The following is a 24,824-nucleotide window of genomic DNA, read 5'->3' as shown; positions in this document are numbered from 1 at the left end:
TCAGTTTTAAATTAAGAAGGACTAAGAGGTTTACTTCTATGGCAGGTTTTGTTGAGGTTTCTCATTTAAGATCATACAGAAAAGAAATTGTAATCCTTTAACTCTGTTATGTTTTTATCTTGAAACCAGTAATACAGAACTTTTGAATTGGGATGGTCATATGCATCAGTAATCATTTGTTTTAGTGCAAAAACAGAGCCAAGATCTCTTCACTCAAATCATGGTAGTAGAAGTTCAGAAGGTCAGCAACACTATTTAGTACATAGAAGATATAATATTTATTTTTAAGGTAGAATTGTAAACAGGCAATCAGGAATTTTTAATAAGAATAACATTGAAATAATGAATTGAAAAACTATGTATTACCTAACTAAGTATCATAAAGTAATTTCTTTTAAAGGGTTTGCCTTATCTTGGATTATTTCCCATTCTTTGTCCCAAATTGTGGCAATTTATGATTTCATCATGATTTCCGGATCATGTTGATCTTCTTTGGTGTGGTGGTTACTCTAGCTTGTTTTACATTTGGAATGAAAAATCTTTACAATCTATGAATTTTAACTTACTATTCTGTTTGAAGTTAACATTCTTAGTGCAAGCAGTGTGAAAGCTGGTAGGGTTTTTCAACAGCAATATTAAATCTATCAAAATAAAACATGATAATTATAAAAAAGTGAACTTCCTTGTGAAATGAGTATCTAAAATAAATGTCTGCTTCCTTTTAGAATTGTCATGCTAGTAGCTTTACCATATTGCAGTCAATCCATAGGCTCAGAATAAAATTAATATCTTCCAGTGTTGTAGTGCACTGAAATTTTGCTACATCCTTTTTAGACTTGATGTAATCCACTGTGATACTTAATTTCCCATGCTCCTGCTGTCCTTCTGTTGCTTTTATATCATAAATGGACCATGTCAGGATTCTCAGCATTAGCCTAATAGAAATTTCTGCTGAGGTACAAATGAGGTGTTTGCTGAACTGGAGGGTTAATTCTGTTTGATATTATGAGAGGTGTCTACAAAGGTACAAAACAGATGACACTTCAGATAAAAATTCTGTCTTTCCTTGTAAGATATAATTGGAAGAGCAGCATGTTTTCAATTTCAATCAAAATTTTGAATTGAAGATGCAGCCTGAAAGGTGGCAACACTAGGGAAGGGAAGTGTCAGTTAAGACTTACATATGTTTATTAGTGAATACTAGTTCACGTTATGATAATGCTGATTTTTGAAAAGGTAAAACCCAGATGTTGTCACTTCACCACTTTTGTTTCTCACAAAACTCTATATGATTTTTGAGTTTTGTGTCCATGTGAAGTATTGCAGGCTTCTTAAACTATTTCCAGGTTGCTGCATTGAAGTGGTTTGTTGCTTCTGTTAAGGGAAGTGAGTGTATCTTTCTGTTCTTACTCTATTAGTCTATCACTGGTTGTCTTTGCTAATGTTTATTTCCCTGTGTCACACAGTCAAAGCTTACTGTAGCTTGTATAAAACAGTTTGCAAGAGAGAAAAGATGCCATCTGTTCATGGGTACCCCAGCATAATAATCTAGGTAATTTAAAAACACCATAGTTAGAAAAATCTACGCTAGTAATAGTTTCTGTCTTACAAAACTTTTTCAGTTAATATATTCAGTGGAGAAGCCTATCAATGTAAAGGCCAGAATCTGAAAGCACTTAATGAAGCAGTCAGATACTTTCAAAACAAAATCATTGCTGAATAAACCAATTAAGTCTTGTTACCGTATAAATAAAAAATATTACTACTGTTTAGCATTTAGAGTTCTGAATTTTTCTGTATCAGTAACATTACTGTATAATTTTTTTACTGATTTATTTAGATCATACTTTAGGAAAATCTGAATTGCTTTGAAAGTAGTGTAATCTTCTAGTGTATATAGGAGTATTTGTATAAATCATCTCCTGCTACATACAGGCCACTTTTAATTCCTTGATTTAATTTTCTTTCTGGAATATTCAACAGTTCAATTAATTTTAGCACTTTTGGAAAGTACTAATGAAGTCCTTGACTCAAGTGCCTCAACTGTTTGAATGTGTTTTACTTCAGGCACATTTAATCAAGGTATAACAGGAATGGATTTTCTTCACTCCCTGGACATAGAAAGACTGGAAAATGAATGATTATTACCAGCATTGGGTTTGGGGTTTTGTTTCCTTTACTGGATTACAAGCTGTTCTCAAAATGTTAAATATGTTCCATGGGTTATCTCATCAGAGGTAGTTAACAATACCGCATTGTAGATCAGTAAACATTGGCAGCCTACAAAGAGAAAGTTATTTCTGCACTTCCCAAATCAATGTTCAGACATATATACCTGTAAAAAAAGAGCAAGAATAAGATGCAGTTTCTGGAATTTTTTCATTGTCTTGTATTTCATGTGGATGACAGGGTTAAAAATGACAGAGCTAGCCGCAAGTGTGTAATTTCAAGAATCATTTCTAATCCTTGATGCAGTGAAGTATTGCTTACTTTTATATGAAAGGGCAAACAGATAAATGGAACATCTTGGATGAGAACGGTCAGCATTCAGGTGATTCTGTGGTAGGAGGCTTGATAACTTGACAACACTGTGAAGACACATGAAGCAGAATTAGTAACTTTAGCACAAGAAGTGAAAGCTCTGATCAAGGCACTGTATCATCAAACAGTAGACTGTGATCAATAAAAACAGAGGAGACCAAAGACCTATTTTCACAGCAAAGGAGGAAAATTGAAGGTGATGATACAGAAGGAGCTGTATATTGGAAAAACAAATGGCAGTATCAGACCTCATGCGAGAGTGCTAAGCTGTAACTGTAAAATTAAGTATTGAGTCAGAACAGAAACCCTGAGCAGCCAGTTGTGTTTTGCAGCTCTGCTGGCTTGCTGACCTAGCTGTCATTACAAGTAGCTGGCAGATAGGTTGATCAAATCTGTTGAAGTAACTGTGGTGGAAAAGAAATTGATAGTGGAGAAAAAAGCACTTAAATTTTAGTAGTAGGAGATTGGAAATGATGCAACTTGAGAAGTCAGTGCTCAATGAGATTAGAAAGTTTTTTTTAGGGAATATATTCAATTAAATTTATTCTCAGATCTTTGAAGTGAGAGTGTGTTGTCCAAATCACCAAATTTGCCAGCCAGGGTTTTGGAGGATTTTCTATTAGAGGTACTGATATTCACAGTCTTTGGTGTCTGAGATAAGCAACTGCACAACAGCTTTCAGAAATGTATATGAAAGTATATGAACTACAATGTCATTTTGGGCCTGCATAATTTAAAGATAGTATAAAAAGCATATATATGCAAATGTATAGCTACCAAACTGGGATACATGCTTGGATATGCTTGTCATGAATTACACAACTTGGAGGCTTTTACTGCTAGGCCTACAGTAACTTTGTCCTCATCTTAAAAAGCTACATATTGATAATACGTAACACCCCAACATTTCAAGGCCTTAAAATTTAATGGTCTTAAAAAATAGGGGTTTTATGATACTATGTAATGTTATAAATGATTGTTATTAATGTCATTTCAGTTAGTATCTCTGAAATGTTTAAGCCTTTACGAAATTCAGTATTTTTGATTGAAAGTATAATCTTTTCCTAAAAATGTGTGTGTGGAAAAGAGGACGTAAGACTAATCTCATCAATATATTTTATTTAAGCAAATGCTTCTAATCTGAATGTTTTAAATATAATTAACATGACAAAACACTATTTTGTACACAGAGAAATCCAAGCTTCTCCCAGACCCAGACCATGATGTTGAAACTTACAGTGGTAGAGTACTAGAAATCAAATCTGTTTCTGATATTTCACTTCTCATTCAATTTTTAGTTTTTAAATATATTATTACATATGCTCATTGTACAGTGCTGAGTTGCTGAACTATCTCACTTGAGAGATTTTAAGATACATTTTACAATTATTTGGAAAAAGATAATTTTAACTGGGACAAAGAATTTAAACAAAAATGGATGAAAAATTGTGGGCCCAACTCATAAATCTCTTTGGACTTTGGTCACACATTGGTTGCATGCTGTTTGTGGGAAAATGTACTTTTTCTGCTCACGTTTTACTTCCCTAAGATCAAACAAGTTTGAAAACTCAGAAAGAGAACAGAAAATTATTGGGAAGACATTGCTACTTTCTACAATAAATTTAGAAAAATAATTAAAAAAAAAAAGTAGAATGGACATAATTTAAAATTCACATTTAAATCTGAAAAAATTACACAAGGATATTTTTGTTTTCAGCAATTGAAATTTTATTATTTATGAGGGAAGGGATGCAAGCTTATATACCAGTATCATATTCTACATACCATAATCCTTGCATTATGCAAAAATTACTTCCATTATTTGTCTTAAATTCATATTGATGTATACTTCATTTGTAATGTTGGAGTTTTTTTAATGTATCAGGAGAAATCATTATTAATTCTTGCATTTTTTAATACTAACAAGCAATTTACATCATTCGAGTCTATTATTTGTCAATCACCAATAGGTGGTCACACACTTATTTCATTTTCTGCAGTATTGACATAGCCTCATGGATCTAAATGAATTTGGGGTATTCAATCCCCTGCAACAATTCAGCAGTTTGTGGTGATGGGGATTTCTTTACACTTGTTGGCATCTCTTCTGATGGAAGTGTTTGAGGACAGCACATCTGAAATCCATTTTCTAAACTTCAGTAATTCGTAAGGGACAGGAGCCTCCTACTTAATTTCAGTTCTCCTGTACTTCAGGCTGTCCTCAGCAACATGGCTGTATAATTCTTTATGTGCTGCATGTCAGAATATGTACTTCTTTCTCTGAGGCTGCTTCTCTTATGGATGTGCTGCAGATTTTCATGACACAATATTAATTTTACAAACTCTTTTTCTTTATTAAACACATAATCATAGAATCATTAAGGTTGGAAAAGGCCTTTGCATCATCTAGGAGTTTTATGCTTTCCTTATGTTGTAAGCATGCATTCCAGGCTTGGTGCCAGCTCCATCCTTCCTTCATAGCTCTTTTTTTTTTCTGTGTACCAATAAACCTTGAATGTAATTTGGGGGAAAAAAACTGCAGAAAAAGTGCAATCTGACTATATACTTAAATGTTAATGAATTGGGCCCTTGTTTTGTAATGCAATTTGTTTGAGCTCATGTACAATCACTGGCTTTTACATCTTACTTCACTCATCACTGTACAAAGAGCATTAGTTTTATGTTTTTATTAATCAATATTTTTAATTTAACACAAATTCTGTAGCTTTCTTTTTAAGATGTAGTAAATAAAACTTTTGTGAGGTACCTGGGGATGGATAATGAATAGCTGTGGTTTTTTTGTGATGTTATTGAAATAATGCTGTTTTTTCTTATTAAAGATGCCATAATAATTCTTTTTCAATAATTAAACTAATTTAGTAAGTGCAAGATGGAGGCGCTTTCCTACAGATTATGCTTCCACCTCAGAAGATGAATTCGGATCAAACCGTAATTCCCCTAAACATACCCGTCTACGTACCTCTCCAGCCCTGAAAACCACGCGACTGCAGAGCGCTGGGACAGCAGCTCAAAGCAGCAACACATTCAAGCACAGGATAAAGGAGCAGGAAGACTACATTCGTGACTGGACTGCCCACCGGGAAGAGATAGCAAGGTTGGTTTGAAAGGAGTGACCCTAAAGTAGCACAGCATTGTACCCAACCACTTGTACAGGTGCACATGGAGGACAGAGAGAGCTGATGGATTTTCTGTATCACTACTTACTGCTTTCCTTCACTAACTAAATGAGTAACTTAAAAATCTTAAGAGAGATTGGTAGACAGAACACTCACATCACCAGCACATCTCTTTTTAGTGAAAAATTTTATGACAGCCAGATCCTAGAACATGAACTTTCAGTTGCATTACTGGGAATTCCTGAGGCTGAAATTTATGTGATTTTGTGCTACCTTTACATATTGAGATCAAATTTGAGATCAAATTTGAGATGAATCACAGGTGACAGAGAGAAAAAAGTAAGCTTTGGAATGCTAGAGACCATGTTCTCATTTTAATTTTTAATTTATCAAGACATTATTTTATGTTAGGTACTTTCTGATTTAAGTCATGCCTATTCACCAAAAAGTAATTTTTTTTCTCCAAGTCCGTGAGATTAGTATATCACTACCTCTGTTATTGCTGATACCATTCTGCTTCAAGTGAACCAAGGAAAAGTTTGTTGCACATTCTGGTAACCAGTTATTCCATGCAACACCCAGGCAGTGAAAACTTCAGAGAGCTTGCCACAAGCATGTAAATATTATTTAATACTTAGATGTCAATGTTCAGGTTCCAAAGATCTCCACAGAACTTAATTGGGAAGCCTAAACAATAAATATGTTTTCAGATTCATTTTAATAGCGTGTTTAATAGGAGTATTTTCTTAGTACTGTGAAAGTGTTTTGCTTAGTGTGACTAATTTTTTTTTGTTTCCTGATCTTGGTAATATTTTTCAACATTTGTTTTTCTAGTGTGATCTGTGGAAAGGGAAGGTGTAGAGGCCTGAGAGGCACACAGAAGATACCTAAGGGAGTCTCATAGTATCTGGACAAATAATGAAATAAAGTTTTCAAAATCATCTTCTTTGAACATCCCTTTCTTTTCTGAAGTCTAAAGTTAGAAATGGTTATAGAAAGGATTGTGTTGTTTATATGGGAAAAATAATTGATAGCCATAGCATATTAGTTCCTCCTGATAAATAGTACTGCTGAACCTCTACTTCAGTGAAACTTTTTGGTATGTTTTGCTCACCTAGGAGAGATTGACACTGGAAGTAATTGATGATTCAGTCTAAACTAATTTGATGCTTAAGTTTGCAGGTTTTTCTCTTCCCTTGGGATTCTTACCTTTCCTAAATTGATGTGTTGGATTTAAAATTTGTTTTAAAGACTGTGTACTTATCCTACCTCTTCAGCTTTATTTTCAGTGGAAATGCTGAGAGGCTCAAATAAGTATTTCCAAATTTTTAGCTTTCTCTAGAAATTCCACACAACCTGCATTAAATGAGCTTATGTAAGGTAAAAAAAAAAGTAGCATTTAGCATCTGAGAAATTCCAGGTTACTGTCGTCTGTTGTCACTGCTTCCAGTACCAGTTTTAGCATCTGCTGAGAGTACTTGCTGTAGGTCACTAGTTCACCTTTTCTGTGTATCCATATCTTTGTAGTGATTCACATTTTTGCTCCCCTGGCTTTAATTTTGACTTCTGTCCTCTATAAGGTACTTTTTGTCTCTGCTTATTTCTTTGCTAACTATAGGCTCTACTATTGCCTACCCTGTTTGGTATTTTTTCCATCCCAGACATCAGTCCAGCCTCTATGTACAGGGTCCCTTCAACTCCATTTAGAGTTTTTAAAAAATTAGTAGATGGTTATATGCTCTCATTAAAATTAGTTTATTTATTTTTATTGTTGTTGTTAACCTTTCATAATATTCCTGTGTAGCAGAAAGTAGTGTAGAGGCAAACATTTTGTCTGTGTAACCATCATACATACTGTGTTCTTACTGGTCCTCCATGACTGACCCAGTTTGCACTTTTCACAGACTTCATGTTTTACAGATATTAATAAAATTGAAAATTTGAAAGAGGTGTTTAGAGAAAATTTCTGGAATAACTGAATTTGATTTAAGACCACTTTGATATGGAGGGAATTCACACCCTCGGAATAATGGGAGCTTAATGTATATTTTATTTAAGGATGTTAAAGTATTGTTACAAAATCCACTGACTCAGTATATGAAGTGTTACATAGTAGATTAAGCATAAAAATGTTTTTAGCAATCCAGTAGTTCAGCACTATTACAGATATCTTAGAAGTATTCCTGTTACCTTGTGGATTATTCTAGCAATGGGGGCATTCTTTGACTACAGGTAAATAAGAACTAGAGTTCCAGGCTTTTGGGACTCTAGGTCATGCTCTCTCCATCCCAAGCCCTGTGTTCTCACCTTTACTTATGTGTTGGGAACTGAGTGTTCCCTGTATAGCTGTCTGAGCCTGCTCACTGAGTGAATCTAAAGTATTCACTAAGTGAATCTAGTAAAGTATTTCCTGGAGTGGATTGAGGGATTTAGGAAATTTTATATTTCTTAGTTTTGCCTCTGTGAATTGATTTGCCTTGTATGACTGCTAGGTCTGATGCTGGAAGCAGTAGAGATCTGCAAGGCAGCCCACAAGTTCTAGCAGAGTAAAGAGTGTGCAACTAAAGCCTAAGTCTCTTGTCCCTGATTACACAAAGCATGCTCCTTATACTTAAGCAGAAATTTCTGTTTCTGAAAGTTAATGTAGAACTGCTTTAAAACTTCATAAGTTAGGCTCAGCTCAAAGCTGGTTTCTAATCTTCTTTTTCACAATGCTTCTTGTTTAGTGCTGTATATTGTTTCTATACAGAAATGTAAGTGAGTACTGGACTATAGCTTACTGTCACATAGAAAATGATTCCACATTCTGTTCACATGACTGATACTTGACTGTGGGAATTATCTACCAAATTCCTTGCCATCGATGTTAAGAGTTGTTTATTCTCATACTTCCGGGATTTACTGGAATTAATTTTTATATAGAGATCTGGCACTTTATGCAGTTTTGATTTCTTGGTAAGAACTCACATGAAGTGTTTGTGTAATATTGAAGCATTGCTGATTTCTGTGAAGAGTTAAGGCTTTGTTAATTGATGCTACTTTTGATTATGGTGTTTAATGACGTTTCTCTTCTGGAAAATTTGCTGATAATTGAAATCTCTTGGTTTTATTTTCTTCACAACTACTCATTAAATACCAGAATTTGTCCCAGAAAATCAAATGTGAATAGTAGCAACTTCTCTATTTAAGGAAAAAGTTAGATGATTGTATGAAACAAAGGAAGTAGCTGTTTTAATATCCCTACTACTAAGACTATTGGACTTTTAATGGCATGTCTAAGTTGCCACATATTTGTCAACAGCCTTCTTCCAATTTTATGTGTATCTAAGCTGCTCAAAGTTGCACTTCATTGTAGATTGCTGATGCTTAGCCACAAAATCCAGTGTTGGAATTTGGCTGGAAATTTCTCTAGCTGTGTTTTGCCTTTCTAGTTGAAATTCTGTTCACATAGTCTTAAGCTATCTCTAGGCCAGTGGTGTCCATTGTTTTTGACTTGAAGACAAAGTGAAAATTAAAAGCAGAAGGAAGCTCACCTTGAACACAATCTGTGTGAAGCCCAGGGTGTGTCACTGTCATGTGGCTGTGCACCACTTTCCACTTGATTGGCAGGTCTTGCGTGTCACTGAGTCCTCGGTGGCGCAGAAGTAGCACTGTCAGCTTCTGTGCCTTCAGCGCTGTCAGGCAGAAGTGTGAAAAAAGGGATCACTTGGCAGTCTGCTCTGATCAACTCTGTGATCCAAGCTGGAGATTCAGGGTGCCATAGTTATTAAGGGCTTTTAGCTTTTGCTTTGTGGGTTTGTTTTTTTTTTCTTTTGGGATGTCCTGGGGAGGAGTAGCACTAGCAAAGCAAGCCAGAGCAAAGCTGGTTTTTTGATGCCTTGAATCAGAAGAAAAGAAAGAATCTTTGGCTGAGAATTCAGCTGTATTTTTGTAACACTATCATATCCAGGTTTTTAAAGGTATATTCTATTTTTGTGGCTGATAAACTTGTCTTGATTACATTTGAGGATTTAGGGTATTGGTCTGGAATTTCAGACCCATAAGCAGCTTGATCTGAACGAGGTGCTCAGCTGCCTGAAAATCAAAAGTTCTGAGAATGTTTTTTTCAAGTAGGCAAACTAAGGTACAAATTAAATGTTTTCTGAACATTTTGGATTTACTGCCACGTTACACAGCTCATCTGTGCAGTATTTTCAGCATATTTCCTATGCATCCTCTCTGTCAGAGATACTGCATATTGCATGCATCTGTCTGAATCCTAGGGGGAAAACAAGGATACTCTGTCTTTCGAGATCACCTTCCACCTTCATCCTCTAGAAAGGCATGCTATTAAAAGCTTCAGTCAAAATTTGCTCTTATGGTTCTACAGATTATCTTTCTGTTTAGAAAGGCATGCATGTTTTCATAGCACGGTTACCAGAAACTAGAACTTACAGCCTCAAAGGCTGCAGATTGGGCTCTATTGGCCCAAAAGTATTTGTAGGGGAGAATGTAACACTCTCTTTATTACTAGGATCAGTCAAGATCTGGCTCTCATCGCACGGGAAATCAACGATGTAGCAGGAGAGATAGATTCAGTGACTTCATCAGGCACTGCCCCCAGTACCACAGTAAGCACTGCTGCCACCACCCCTGGCTCTGCCATAGACACTAGAGAAGAGGTAGGAGATCTTCATGGAGAAATGCATAAGGTTCTTCCTTTTCTTTATTTCTTTTGCTTTTAGCATTTTGCATAGCCTTTTTAGTTACTTCCACTCAACCCATATGCATGATCTCTACATTGCTTTTTTTGATTTGAAGTTCCTTTGCATTTCCACAAGCAACCCAGAAATTATTTTGTGAACACAGCTTGTCAAAAGGATGCATACTATCTGTCTGTCTCTTTTTTTCCACGAAGCATAGGACAAGATAGTTATTTGTTTCCCTCTTTTCTGTAGCCTTAGATACTGTTGGATGGTATCTAAGTGCATTTAAAGATACTAGTGTGTATGCACAACTAAATGTATGCATTTAACTCTTTGCTTAGCTATTAAAAACAAAAAAGTCCCTCTTTTCACAGGTGACATAAACTTTCATCTTTTGATCACTGAAATACTTAGGTACCATCAGTTAACTTTAGATTTTCTTTCTTAGTAACATTGTCAAAAACTGCCTTGAAATAAGTTTGCTTTATGCTTCTAATAATTCTTATTTTCTTTGCCTACCTCTGGATGTGTTGTTCTATAAATATATTGACTAACGTGTTCTAGTAACCATCACAGGTCTAATGCTGGTAAACATGTTAATCTGAATTTAAATCATCATTTTCTACCATGTTACAATTCACCATAATACTGTGTTGTAAATGTTTAATGCATTTTTTTCTTCATAATATTCTTTTCAAAATGTGTTTTATTCATTTTGTGTGCATAAATTTTGGTTAATACACTAGTTTACTGTTGTTAGTTTAATACTGTCTTTTTCTGTGGAAAAAAAGATATAAACAGCAATAAGAAATCTGTGAGCTGGGTACATAGAAAAATTATAAATGCACTCACATAGATTTTGGGTTTAATTTTCATAGATTGTAGCTAAACTTCAAAGAAGTAAAATGCTCTTTTTCTCAGATCCAATTAGATCACTCCAAATTTTTTTATTACTAAATAATTATTCTTCAAAAAATACGGTGCATTGTGTACATACTGCAGGTGGCAGTACCTCCTTTAGGTAATACAGGTCTTTCTGTAGCACTATGACTAATGTGGAAAAAAACCCTAAATCTCAGAGTACTCTTCTTAATTCCACAAATATGTTCCATTAATCAAAGGAATAGATTATTCTGTACCAGTTTATAGGTAGCTATTATGTTACTTTCCCATAAGCAGAATTTCAGTGGGTTAGTCTAAGTTTTCATGTATGTCTAATATTTTTTAAAAAACCACAAATCTTGTTCATTTGTACAAGATATTCTTACATAAAAGATGCATCATTTTATATTATAAAAGACATCAGAATGATTATTATTTGATAGGCATCTTATAAACTGTTTCAGGAGAAAAAACCCCAGTAATCTGATTTTTGGATGTGTCCAGTAGATTTCATGAACTTCATTTTTCTTTTATCCTGCAGTTGGTGGACCGAGTATTTGATGAAAGTCTCAATTTTAGAAAAATCCCTCCAATAGTGCATGCGAAACCCCCGGAAGGGAATGGTCGGCCTAGTGATGCCAGACCTCAGCTGACAGAGGCTCTCGATCCCCCAACAATTACCCGCAGAAGGACTTGGAGCAGAGATGAAGTGAGCACACAACAGGATTCTCTCTAAGAATGTGTCAATTTTAAGCTTTTACAATGACCTCCCCACTTAATATTCTAGACAATATCCTTTCTCTAACTCTAGCAGGTGGCATTAATATTGGGAAAAATTATGTATTATTTTATTGGCAAAATGTTCAAATATCATTATATATGATAATAATTAAAACATAAGTAAGATTTTTTTTCATAGTTAAAGATACCAAAATATATGGACTTCTTACTATTAAACTAATAATATCCTTTTTTATTAAAAACTTATTGCAGGTTATGGGGGACAGTTTGCTGTTGTCCTCAGTCTTCCAGTTTTCTCGCAAGATAAGACAATCCATAGACAAAACAGCTGGCAAAATCAGGTGGGTTGTTAAATTGCTGTTATTGCTGAAAATGTCTGTTCCCATCAACATTCCCAGCAGTAAAAAAGATATGTATGATAGTCACAGAGGAAATGTACGTAGTATAATCTTGTCTTTTAAAAAAGCACTGTTACCTATGGCATTTTTAGCATTCAGAAGGATTTGGAATGAATACTTTTTCCATTTACTTCTGTTTATGTCACTTTGTATGAAGAGGAATATCTGGGAAGTTTACATGGACAGAACAACATTCAGCAGAGGAGCTGTTCCAACATATGCAATACTGTGCAAAATCTACACAACCTCTGTGCAAGCCTTATAAAACTCCCTTCCTTAAAAGATAAAGTGTTGTTGAACATCATAACATTCGTTGTAAAATTGGGCCCTGTAGGTTTTCCAAGATGGTGCAGGGATTTTGCATTTTAGGAAGAAAAAACAAATGGGACAGAGGAGAGCTATTTCAGTAAATGCTTCAGAAGAACAGCTTGCTCTGGAGACAATGTGATCCCTATTGACTTCTAAAACAACAGATGCAGCCACCTGTCATTTTTAATTGAAAATTCCTGCTTAAATAGTTAGATTTCTTCATAAGATGTCATAGTAGCTAAGAGAAAGTGTAGACATGCCAAAAATGGTAGCATGTTGCTCTACTGATACTACTCATTTAACTGGAATATGTGAGTGTACAACCAGTTGGCGACCACTTTGGTTGACGAGAATAAAAGAAAATTCTTAATACAAAGTTCAGGATTGTATATTTCATATGTTCTTTTTCATGTCTCTGTGCAGTTAATAACTTAAAAATAGAGAACATTAAAAGGAGGTCTTTTGGCTGAACTTCATGCATAATTTTCTGAGTGTGAGACAATATTAGGTCTGTAATTGATTGGTTTGTTTAAGAAGTGTCAGATACTGGAATATTAGTTGAGTGACAGATGAAACAACAAAAATTTATGTCAGTATAGGGTGATGTAACCAGTAAAAGCAGCAAAATACTAACATAGCTGGAGATTGTATTCTCTTTTTTGGTATGAGAATACCAAAAAAGACTTGATCATAGAAAGCAAGACAAAAAAGAGTAATCTATATGAATTGGTTAAAACTGTAGGTTAGCTTCCATTTCTAGTCCTGCTATTTCTAGTAGGAAGAGTATCACCAAGTGAAGAATCAATCCTTTAGAAGCCTGTAACTCATTTTTGTTATCCTGTTCTAAGGATTTTTCTGTGTTGTTTTTACTGGTGATTAACAGGTAACGTTAAATTCAAGTCTTACACATTTCTGATTAATTCGTTGATCTTAAAAGGCAAGTCAGCTACTAATGAATGTAATAATAATGTGATAATGTATGATACAAATACAAGCATGCCTTGTATTTATACATACTTATTTTATATTTTATACATATTTAAAGAAAGGGGAATTGTTTTTTCTATAAAAATGCAGTAAACTTCCATTAATAAGGAACTATTTAGCATATTTCCCAGGGCTGCATTCAAAACTTTCTTTTCCTCAGAATGGGTTAGAGTACCATGTTGTTCATAATTTCATTAATATTTTGAACCAGAAAAACAGCACTAGTTTTAATATTTTTTTTAGGGAGTATATAAGGCAGCTAGTACCTATTACAGATCTTTATGTTAGCTTTGTTTTGAAATGCATGAGTTCAGCCAACTGGTGTGCTGCTATTCCTCTTTTTGGAATTAAGCCAGTTAAAATTTCGGCCCAGCCCTCTTGGCCCTTCTCTGGACTCACTCCAATAGGTCCATATCCTTCTTACCTTGTGAATTCCAGGGCTGGATGCAGCACTGCAGGTGGGGTCTCACCAAAGCAGAGTGGAGGGGCAGAATCCCCTCCCTTGCCCTGCTGGCCACTCTGTTTGATGCAGCTTAGGATAGAATTGGGTTTTTGGGCTGTGACTGCATATTGCTGGGTCATGTCCAGCCTCTCATCCACCAGCAGTCCCAGCCCCTTCTCTCCAGGGCTGCTCTCCATCCATTCTCTACCTAGCCTATGTTTGTGCTTTTACATGTTATAATGAGTTTACAGGAGTTTTCAGAGGTAGCCAAGGGAAAAGATAAGTAGGTTTTGTGGTGAGATCAGTTTTATCAGTGCTCTGCAATGTGAGTGCATTGTCATTGGCTTGTCTCACGTTGGCAGGCAAGAGCTTCTTCAGTCAGGCAAGATCTTGTCAAAGCAGTCACGAAAGTGGAGGTACTGCCTATTGGTCTCTGCCCTTTGCTGTGCATCCTGCAAAGTGCACCCAAAGAAAAATGGGGATTGAGCATAATCAAGCAGGGTTTGCCTCAGAAAGTAGGGAAAAGCAAAAGAAGAAGGCAACAGGAATTTATAAATATATTCTCTTAACTTGAAAAGTATGCTTAGTAAGAGGAAGAGCAAAGAAGACAGAGATGATGACCCCCCCAGGAAACTAAAAATAGCTAAATGAAGTGTTCAGAAAGATGAAGAAAGAAAGGAAATAGGCTTCCTTGGTTTACAGTAAAAACAAATTGGCCGTCCACTTTTTAGTTTAAATTATAACAGTTTCAAAATTTCTAATTAATGTTTTCATTTTGTTCCATTATTTTTTAATAAAGTGACCAATGAAATGAGAACCTTTTTAATTTTAAAAGAGAAGTAAGAACATTATCTCTAAAAATACCACATACAGAAGCAAAGGCACTAATCACACACATCAGGATAGAATTATTTTAACAGAACATGGCAAGAAGGTAAATGAAAAATCACACAATATCACAATAGCTTTTTTTTTATTTGCTAGTGCTGTTTACTGCTAAATAAAGCCTTATTTTCTATGTACCTGCTGATTTGAAAGCTGATAGAAATGCTATTATATTAAAGTATAGCTGCATAAGATTGCCTGTATACTGAATATTTCCAGAAGTTGCTTTTTTAAAAAATTATGATCCCTTAAAGGACTTCATTATCTCTGCTTTATTTTTTTTTTTTTAATGTGTATTTGAACTTCTCAATGACAAGCAAATACTAAATTTTCCATTGTATTTGAAATTTCTGGTATCCAGGTTGCATGGCTTTGCAAGCTTTTTCACTCCCTTCCAGAACATAAGAAAAATTAGCCAGACTTCTGATGATGAATGTTTTCAAAAGATGATGACCCTAATTAAGGCCATAACATGTTTCATGCTTTCTTCACTGCAGTTCTGATTACTTTTAATTTATTTATTCCTTACCTAAGAAAATGTATGTATTAATGTTTACTCCTTGTATGCTTTGTACATGAATACACCCAAGTCTGGCAGAAGTGGTCACTTGCCTCCATCCCATGACATTATATCATCAAAGCAGCACTTCCTCACAGTGAAACCTCTGACATAAATACATTCCAAAGCAGCAGGGGTGAAGACCTCAAAGACAGAAGAGTTAAAGCAGCTTCTGGATGAGTTGTCTACAGACATCTGTGTACTGATAAAATAAGTCAGGGCTCATATTTTGCAAAATTAGATATTCTTGACAGAATAATAATGGAGAATGAAATTCCTCATGGGATATACATAACTGAAGAAAGGTGAAAAGCTCACAGCTTTCTTCCAAATCTTAGTCTTTGTGACATTCACTGTATCATGAACTTCCAACTTTAAAATTACTTCCTCAGAGACCTAGTTACAGTAATAGCTTCTTTTAAATATACTGCTCTTTGACCATTATTTGAAATTGTGTGGTTTGTTTGCTTAGCAGTTTTATTGCAACTACTTTTGAACTTTTAACTCTGAAATACCAGTAAGAGAACGAGTGGATTTGGACTCCTCTGTATCTTCACAGACCTTAAATATGTGCACGTTGCGCTTTTTTTTTTTTCCCCTTTTCCATTTGTGCCAATGGAGAAAGTTTAAATTATGTTTATTATATGGCAGTGAAAACAAAAATTTTATCAAGTATGGAAGTAAAACATAAAAAATGGGAATCTCCCAGTATGCTTTGGGGTTGTACAATTAGAGGTGACTTCTTTAAGCATTCAATATGAGTGATACTCATTCTGCTAGAACATACAGATATATATATAAAATGTACATATATGTACATATGGAGACTTCCAATGAAAACTTTTTCTAGGAAATGCAATTTTAAATTTCCTGAAGTGTTTCATTTTTTATTAATATGTAAAAGTTTAATTCCTTTATCTTATGTTTTGCTATTATTGCAAAATGCAGAATTAATGGGGAACTTTCTCACTACAGTAAAATAGCTGGCTTTAAAAAAAATGTGTCAGTGCTGGAGGAAAGAACCAGCTGTGTCTGTATATACACCATAAACAAGTATTTCTCTACAGAACTACCATTTTAATGTCAATAATAATGATTTTGCTGAAAGCCTGTATGCTTCCCTGGAAATTTAAACTGTATGGTTAGATTCTGTCAGGTTTCAGTATTTTATATTTTATTTTCATTAAGTACTCCTTAAGCTGTTTTCTTCTATTATATTATTTAATATTTCAGTTTATTTTGTGAAAATAAAATAGAAATAGAAATCAAATAGAAATAGAATTTTTTTTTTCTATTTTAAACATACTGTTGGATTCCTTTCTTCTAGGATATTATTTAAGGACAAAGACAGAAATTGGGAAGAAATCGAAAACAAGTTACGAGCTGAAAGTGAAGTTCCAATTGTGAAAACATCAAGCATGGTATGAATAGTTACCTTTTCTGGGACTGATTATGCTGCTTATCTCATGGCTATATAATCAGTAGAGGAATGTGTCATTTGCAGTGACATAAGGGCAAAAATCCTTAAAAGCCCTTATTTAGACACTGTGTTTCAAGAATAAACCTAATCTTCAATAATTATTAAGACTTACTGTCTCATTAAGAAACAAGTAATTGTTATGGGGAAATTTTCAGATAAAGAATGCAGTAAAAGGGATTCAAACTATACATAGACCATCAGTATGTTTGTTTAACAAAAGGTAACAACCATTAGTTTGAATGTTAGATTGCTTTTGAATGAACTTGTTTCACAATCTAAAAACTACTTTACCTACAAATCATTAATACTTAATATTTAATACTTAACACAATTAATACTGATTATTAATAGAGAAATTGTGTTTTAATGCACGAGATGAAAATAATCCATATTATCCATATTTTATCTACTGTGATAAAAGGACTTCTGAGTGAAAATCCTGTTGGTTTTGTCTGGAGGTGGTAACATTGTCCACTAGAACTCCAGCTGTTTTATGTAATAGCCTAATTACATAAATCAGCTATAGTTTATGGCCTAATTCAGGCCATTTCAAGACCAGACAGTGTGACAGTGTGAGGGGACAGACCATACATTATGTCTCAGTACACTTCTCTGCTTCTGAACACAGAGCATAGGGTTTAAAAAACATCCTCGCATGAGACAGCAGGCAGAGCCAATCTACATTATCCATCTGCAGACTGTGCTGTTAAAAAATATCTGTTTACAGAGGCAGGGTTTTTTTGTGGGAGAGAAAACTGCTCAAATGTGAATACATTTCCTCTGGCATTGAACAGGCTAGAACTTCTCTGTTAGCTGATCATCAGTTAATAAACTCCTCCAGATTGATTTTTCCTGGAAGTATAAAAGACTTGGCCTGTAATTTTTGCAGAATGATGACTTTATCAAGAGCAATCTTCAGTATGATAAACTGATATTATAATTTAATAGATTTGCTGTTAGTTTTTGCTAAGTTTTTCAAAAATTTAATTAAGCAAGTTCCTCATGGAAGGTTTTAATTTTATAAATATCATAATTTAACGAGTTTCTCTTATCTCTGTCCAGAATAAGATCCAAATTTAGTGTTTTCTATTCTAAATACCTTAAATATGGGGGTTTAAGGCACTCTTTAAAAAAGAAAAAGGTTAGTTGTATATTTATTCCTAAGTTCACCATTTTACTGAATTTTTTCAGTCTATTAAACCATCTCACACTACATCAAAGTTTATGGGTTGTTCAGGGGTTTTTTGTCTATTCATTGATTTTCAAGTTTCTGCTTCATTTTCAGAGCAATGTGTTGTTCAAATGCAGTGCCTTTTTTTACCACAGAACACGGAAACTTAAGAGAGGACAGTTCTAAGTGATGTTTGTTTTGTCCTTGGAACATTTATGTCCAGCTCAGACATGAAGTCTGCTTAAAGATAATGACTTTGTAAAGATAATCAATCTCTTTGCCACCCATGAAAATCACACTACTTGGTACAAAACAGCTTTCTGAAATGGATTAATAGTTTTCTGAAATCAATGCCTTTGAAAATTCTCAGCTGTCTAATACCACTGATAGCTCTTCTCAGCAGCTGGTTTAACAGTATTCTTCCATGTAGGATCCTTCAATTGTAGGATTTACATATTTGTACTAATATAAATACGCTAATTCTGTAACCAGGGAAATTACTCAAGGAAGTAGTCATAGCACCAAGCCTGCCAGAGTTCATGAACCCTTTGGAAAATGCTCTCAGTCACATTCTTGGGGCGTCCTGTGGAGGGCCAGGAGTTTGACTTGATGATCCTTGTGGGTCCCTTCCAGCTCAGGATATTCTGTGATCCTGCAGCTTAGTATGTGCTACATTTAATGATTACTATGTTTAAGAGTGCATTGCTGTTGCTCTGGCTGTGGCTGTGCTAGCAAGCAGTGCAGCACAGTGAAGAAAAATCTGTAAGGCAGAGGAGTGTTGAGGCCCCAGCACTGGGATGCTGTGCAGGGGCTCATGGGCACAGGGCCAATGGGTACAGACAGAACCCTGATGCAGTCATCTCCCTGTCTGACTCACATCTCCACAACCTTATAAATTACTCTGTTCCATTGAATACTGAGTTCATCCTGTAACTTCCCTTTCAAGGTCTGCTGTTACTTTGCCTGATCTCTGCAGAGCTGTGGTGTCTGTAGGTCTGTGCTTGAGCAGAGGTGGCACAGGCAGATGAGCAAGGGTCAGAATGAGGTCATGGGGATGGTAGCAGGCGCATGCAGAGGTGCAGAGGGCTCTGGGTTTCTGAATGGGACGTGGCTCTCCAGCCTCCAGCACTGGCTGGGCCACCACCAGCAGGGATGTTCGTGATGCCAGGAGGGACAATCCAAATAGCATAATGCAATTGGACAGGATTGGGAGCGGGATTATTAATTTCTGAGAGGTAGTTTAAATCTCTTTTTCCATACTGGAAATACCCTTTATTTTTCCATCATGGCCTTAAGCTGGGATAGAGAAGATTCAGATTAGACATTAGGAAAATATTTTTTACTGTTAGAGTGGTCAGGTATGGGAACAGATTGCCCAGGGGGGTGGTGGAGTCACCATCCCTGGAGGTGTTTTCGAGGCATCTGTATCAGGCACTTGGTGGTGCATGGTTTAGTGATGTAAGAGTTACAGTGGCAGTGCTGGGTGGATAGCTGGACTTGAAGCTTAAGGATCTCTTCCAACCTCTTCTGATTCTATGATAATGACACATGGTTGTTTCTTTTCTAGGAAATATCATCAATTTTACAGGAACTGAAACGAGTTGAGAAGCAGCTGCAAGGTACAGATCTTTTTTCACTTTTCTGTGGTTGCTTGCTTCAGTCTTTTTAATAGACATCTCTATGTGTGTATATATAACCTGAAAGAAAGTTACTGTGATTTACTGAAATATATTCACAGTATTAATTACATACATTATTATCATATAAACTGCTGATACACTTGATAAACAAACATGGCTTTTTTTTAAAAAGCAGAAGAGTGATCATATATTTTTATATGGGATTAGTGGTCCATGCTTATCGTCATTATGTTAATTATAATTTTCCTATATTTTTTATTTTTAGTATTCAAATTTTAGTCCAAGAGCAAATAATTTTTTCTAAAGAATGTTTTGGGAGTTATTAACCACCTTTAGAGACAAATTAATAAGTGTTAGTACAATTCTGGAAATAAAAAAAGACCAGTTCTGTTAAATGTGACAAATATGTTAATAGTATAATAAATTGAAATGGTACTAGGTACTTCAGTTAGCCCTCACTGTGTGGATAAATGACTGCTCTTTTATACAAATTTTATTCAATCATAGAATCAGAAAGTATGGCTATTTTCTGGGGGTGGGGTGGAACAAAGCATAATATAATGGTAACATCAGGGGGGAAAGCCACTTGAATTAAAACCATCGTTCAGTCGCTATAACCTAATTGTTGATGGTTTATCATCTCTGTTTCCTGTCCACACATCAGTTTGTGTTTAGTTTGTGCAGTTTCATTTCATCTAAAGTTTTAATATATGTAACTGCTTTTAAATAAATGTATCAGTTTACATTGATGTTGGATACATCATTTCTTTGTCGTGGGCCGCATACATAAAAACTTATCTGTCATCATAAAAATAAAAGCGTGAGATAAGGATTTCCATATTTTTATAGTAACAGAAAATTGTATTTTTTATGGCTTCTTCTCTATCCTTCTCATCTCTTCTTGACTGCTTAGCAATTAATGCCATGATTGACCCTGACGGTACCCTGGATGCTCTGAGCAACTTGGGATTTGCTAGCCCCATCTTACCAGCTCAGCCGAAGCCGAAGTCCAGCCCTGTTTCCCAGGGCCCTCGCCCACCAGCGCAGCCAAACTGCCAGCCCGAGGCTCGGGCTGCACGTCCTGCCACTGGCCCTGTGGCAGCTGAATTGGAAAATGCTGAATCCGAGGCAGATTTCAGCATACATTTCAATAGGTTTAACCCAGATGGGGAAGAAGAAGATGCCACCCTTCGTGAGTGACATCTCAGTGTTTGATACAAAAACCTTTCATGTGGAATGTTTAGAAATCAAGGAAAACTTATAATGTTTGTTTTTATAATTATATATAAAAAAAAAAAAGGCTTGGTCAAGCAGCTGTTGTTTTATTAAACAGTTTTCTTTAATTGTGATGCTTTGATTGTCACACAAATCCTTTTCAAATCATAAAGATATGCATAGATACCAGTGTAGGAAAGCAGATTGTGGCAGGTTTGCCCTTTGTGGTTGTGTGCTTTGCAAAAGAGTTATTATATCAGCAGTTTTCCCTTAATAGATTTATTTCTTTTTAAAAGCCATGCAAGCAGTCTAACATTTACTGAAAGCCCCAAATCTCTTTGCCAAGCTGCTCTGATGAACAGACTTCCTCCTCTAAAGCCAGTACAGATCTGTTGGACAGTTACGTTTGATTCTGAATTAGATGATTTATATAGGAAGCACTATCTTTGACTACAATGACATGTTACTGCAAAAGTAAGATAGATTTCAGAAAGCATTCATTCTCATGTACTGGAAAATCTCAAACAGTTCTGTGGATTATGTAACTTTGTTGCTGCGTAAATTGTCTTGGGGTTTACAAATAAGTTCACATATTATGTTTGCACTAAGGTTTGCTGGGAGTGGTAGGTGAACATACCAATATTGTTGAACAGCAAGCAGTGTTTTGGTGTACATAGAAAACTGATAATACTGTCCTTGTATTATCATTACAGTGTTTTAATCCACTTCCTGAAAAGATTATTCGGCACTTTTTGATCTTCAAAAGTCTTTTTGATGTTAATGAAAGTAGAAGTATTTCATATCTCATTTCTGTCCAAATCTTTGTTGAAACTAACTAGGAAACAAATTTGAGCATATAGCAATGTGGGACATATTAAACCATATTGAGGCAAATGGGCTCTCACCAATCCAAATGCAGCATAATCTTACAGAAGAAATTACTGTTTATTTGGAATGATCATGAGATGTAAAATTTTCTTTAGGGAACTTGGAAATAGAGTTGTCATGATTTGCTTGATTGATAGATGCACTCCCAAGCAAATGATTTTATTTGCTTCTGTATATTTTCCTGTAGTCTTGCTAGTAATGCTGTCCCTGTCTTACATATTTAAAAAGGATTCTGGACGACTGCTAACATGGACATTTTGCTTATACCACTGAAAAGCAAGTCTATTTAAAGTTTCCTATATAAGCCTATTTTCTTTATCAGTTGTCCCAGTAACTTAACATTTGGAAATAATAAAAAAAATTAAAGTAAATTACTTCGTATTTCCAGAACACTGTAATTTGGAGGAATGTTTTTTTCTGTTAAATGTAACTAATAGACTGGAATTTTCTTATGTTTGCATCACTCTCTATATATTAAGGTTAAAGATACAGTTTTGCAGCTTTTATGAAATGGTCTTTAATATTTCAGCAATAATTCTATATGAGATTTGTTTTTAAAAAACCTACTTTCTGTACGCTTTTGAATTGTACAGGCTTTCAGAAATCAGTAAAAGTTGGACCAGTTAATAAAGATGCAAAAACTTTTTTTGTAGAGATGTAAAAACAAAACCACTAATCTGTTGTATAATGGATTTCATATTTTCTTTAAAAAAAATTTAAAAGCAAACAGTCTTTATGTATGACTCAATATGCTCTACTCCAGCTAACTGTGGGAGCCTGAATGACACTAGTTTACAGAGGCTACAGGAAAACTTTTTGAAGGTGCAGAAGGGCAAAAATAAATGGAAACTAGAGCTAGGTGTGGAAAACTGAGTGTACCAAACCATCTCCATAATTCCTTCTTTTGTTTAATTCTTGGGAACATAATTTTTGTGCAGATTCAAGTGGAAGGTAGGAAACGGCTAGGAAGGATTAAAGGTGCAGGCTCTTCATACGAGATTCTGTTTGTGTTATTTCAGGCGTTTTTACCTTTATGTTGTGAAATAAGCATTTTGCATTACTATGTTATTATTTTGTATGGACATGTTCTCTTTATTTATTTTTGTTACATTTATTATGTATGTTATTTTGTTATATGCATTTACAACTCCATTTTTAAATAAAGTGTTTCTGGAACTTTACAAATGTGTGAATATGTAATTGAGAGCTGGGAAGTTCACACAATCTTTCTGCAGACTAACTTGCCTATACTGAGATAGGAAATTACATTTTTCATAAATATCTTCTCTCCAAGAAAAAGTTCTGTTTTTGCCATCACTGCATCATTTTATTCTGTGCTGACCATATTAGTTGTTTTCCCGTATTCAGGTTTTTTCCCATACTTCAATTGATTCTGTGAGCAAAGCTAGAGGCAAAAATAATCCAGTATGCTAGTCACCAAACAGTGGCTCTGTTGCCCTTTGTAGAATGAAAGTGAGTTTTAATGCACCTGCCAGCTGCAACAGTAGATGGTTATCAGACTGTTTTCCCTCTGCTTCACATACAGGAAAACTTAACTGAACATGCTGATTTGGCTCCAGACTGGTGCCTTTTATCCTTCTCTCCCAGGTTTGACTCTATGCATGCATTTCCTGCAAAATTACCTTTTCTTAGCTGGCTTCATGCAGGAACAAAACCTTGAATTTAGTAAAAACTCCAAGAATTTCTTCCCAGGTTGACAACATTTCAATGTTGCTGAGCTTTACCGTGACTCAGCATCAGCCACTCTGATCTTGCTTCTGTGTATGTATTTTTCCTTTATATCCCGGCCTGCTGGCATTAAGACAGTGCTAGTGGCACACAGTAATACTCATTAGCACGCAGCTCTGCAGGGGCAGGGGATTTTTACTGTTCTACAGAGATGCCAGTTTAGGACAGTCAAAATGGTGAGAAAGTTACAAGGCTTTCCAGTTGCACAGGACTTCTTCATGTCCCCAGCTTCAATATCTGCTACCATTTCCTCACTTGTTGCCAGCATCTCTCTGTCTTTGCAGAGGATAAGGGAATGCACTTCTGGGCTTGTATTCTCATGTGCAGACTCCCTGATGTTTAAGCAAAAGTGTAACTCTTCCCAAACAGATTTTTGTAAGACCACTCTACTTGGAGCCAAGGTTATGCAGGGTTTTATTCAGAAGTATTTAGGAAATCCAGACAGATGGCATCAGGCATGTGCTCCCTTTAGACACCACCAAGTGGTGCTGACACACCAAGACACAGGGAAAGCAAAATTCTAGCCTTTTCTGATCAGTATCGATGGCTCCAACTGGTACAGCAATCTCAGAAGAGAATGCTGCATCATACCAAAAACTGACTTCCAGGCCTTTTGGAAGGCCTTTGTAATTTGAACTGGGAAGATTTTAAGAATAGAAAACATGTACAGTTACTGCTCTGGCTTGCAGACATGAAAAGCAACTGTGTTCCTTCATGCAGTAGGAATGCGTGAAGTGTCGATGACATGGTGCATACAGTAAAAGGAGGCTACTCACTGCCTTCCAAGGAGATTTTATACCACCAAGTCTTTTGTATCTGAAGAGAATTACAAAGAAGAAACATGGCTGCTCACCATACAGGTTGCTTAGCTTCATCTTGGTGAATATTTAAAGTGTAAGAATAACACCTCTGACTTCAAATAGAGCTGAATCTGTAAATGCTGACAGGGTTACAATCCTGGTAGTTCAGCCATGATTTCCAAATATTAAATACATCTGACAATGTCTCTCTTGGCAATATTGTCGAAGGACGGCTGCCTAATGCTGAAGAGCATTTCCAGCTGCACTAGCTCAGTAATCTTGTAAAAACAATTTATGTTTTCATCTTTGTAAGCC

At 35.4% G+C, this 24,824-nt stretch overlaps 1 protein-coding gene across 11 annotated transcripts in view; it reads left to right on the top strand.

The window, feature by feature from the left end:
• The window catches only part of CEP170 (centrosomal protein 170), a 95,946-nt gene extending 72,808 nt beyond the window's left edge, over positions 1-23,138 (top strand). For 3 of the 11 annotated variants that reach the window (XM_019005897.2, XM_019005901.2, XM_019005898.1), the window contains 8 exons: positions 3,732-3,782; positions 5,422-5,656; positions 10,192-10,369; positions 11,787-11,954; positions 12,239-12,327; positions 16,894-16,987; positions 19,785-19,836; positions 20,771-23,138. In XM_019005897.2, coding sequence (XP_018861442.1) covers positions 3,732-3,782; positions 5,422-5,656; positions 10,192-10,369; positions 11,787-11,954; positions 12,239-12,327; positions 16,894-16,987; positions 19,785-19,836; positions 20,771-21,057 — 1,154 coding nt within the window. In that variant the 3' untranslated portion in view covers positions 21,058-23,138. The remainder of the gene's footprint in view (positions 1-3,731; positions 3,783-5,421; positions 5,657-10,191; positions 10,370-11,786; positions 11,955-12,238; positions 12,328-16,893; positions 16,988-19,784; positions 19,837-20,770) is intronic. The other 8 variants (XM_015620648.3, XM_019005900.2, XM_019005899.2 and 5 more) reach the window with 8 other exon arrangements.
• The last annotated feature ends 1,686 nt before the right edge of the window (positions 23,139-24,824 follow it).

This window comes from Parus major, chromosome 3, assembly GCF_001522545.3.
Source record: "Parus major isolate Abel chromosome 3, Parus_major1.1, whole genome shotgun sequence".
In the NCBI taxonomy this organism is placed as follows: Eukaryota; Metazoa; Chordata; class Aves; order Passeriformes; family Paridae; genus Parus; species Parus major.
This window is presented reverse-complemented; position numbering and strand designations above follow the sequence as displayed.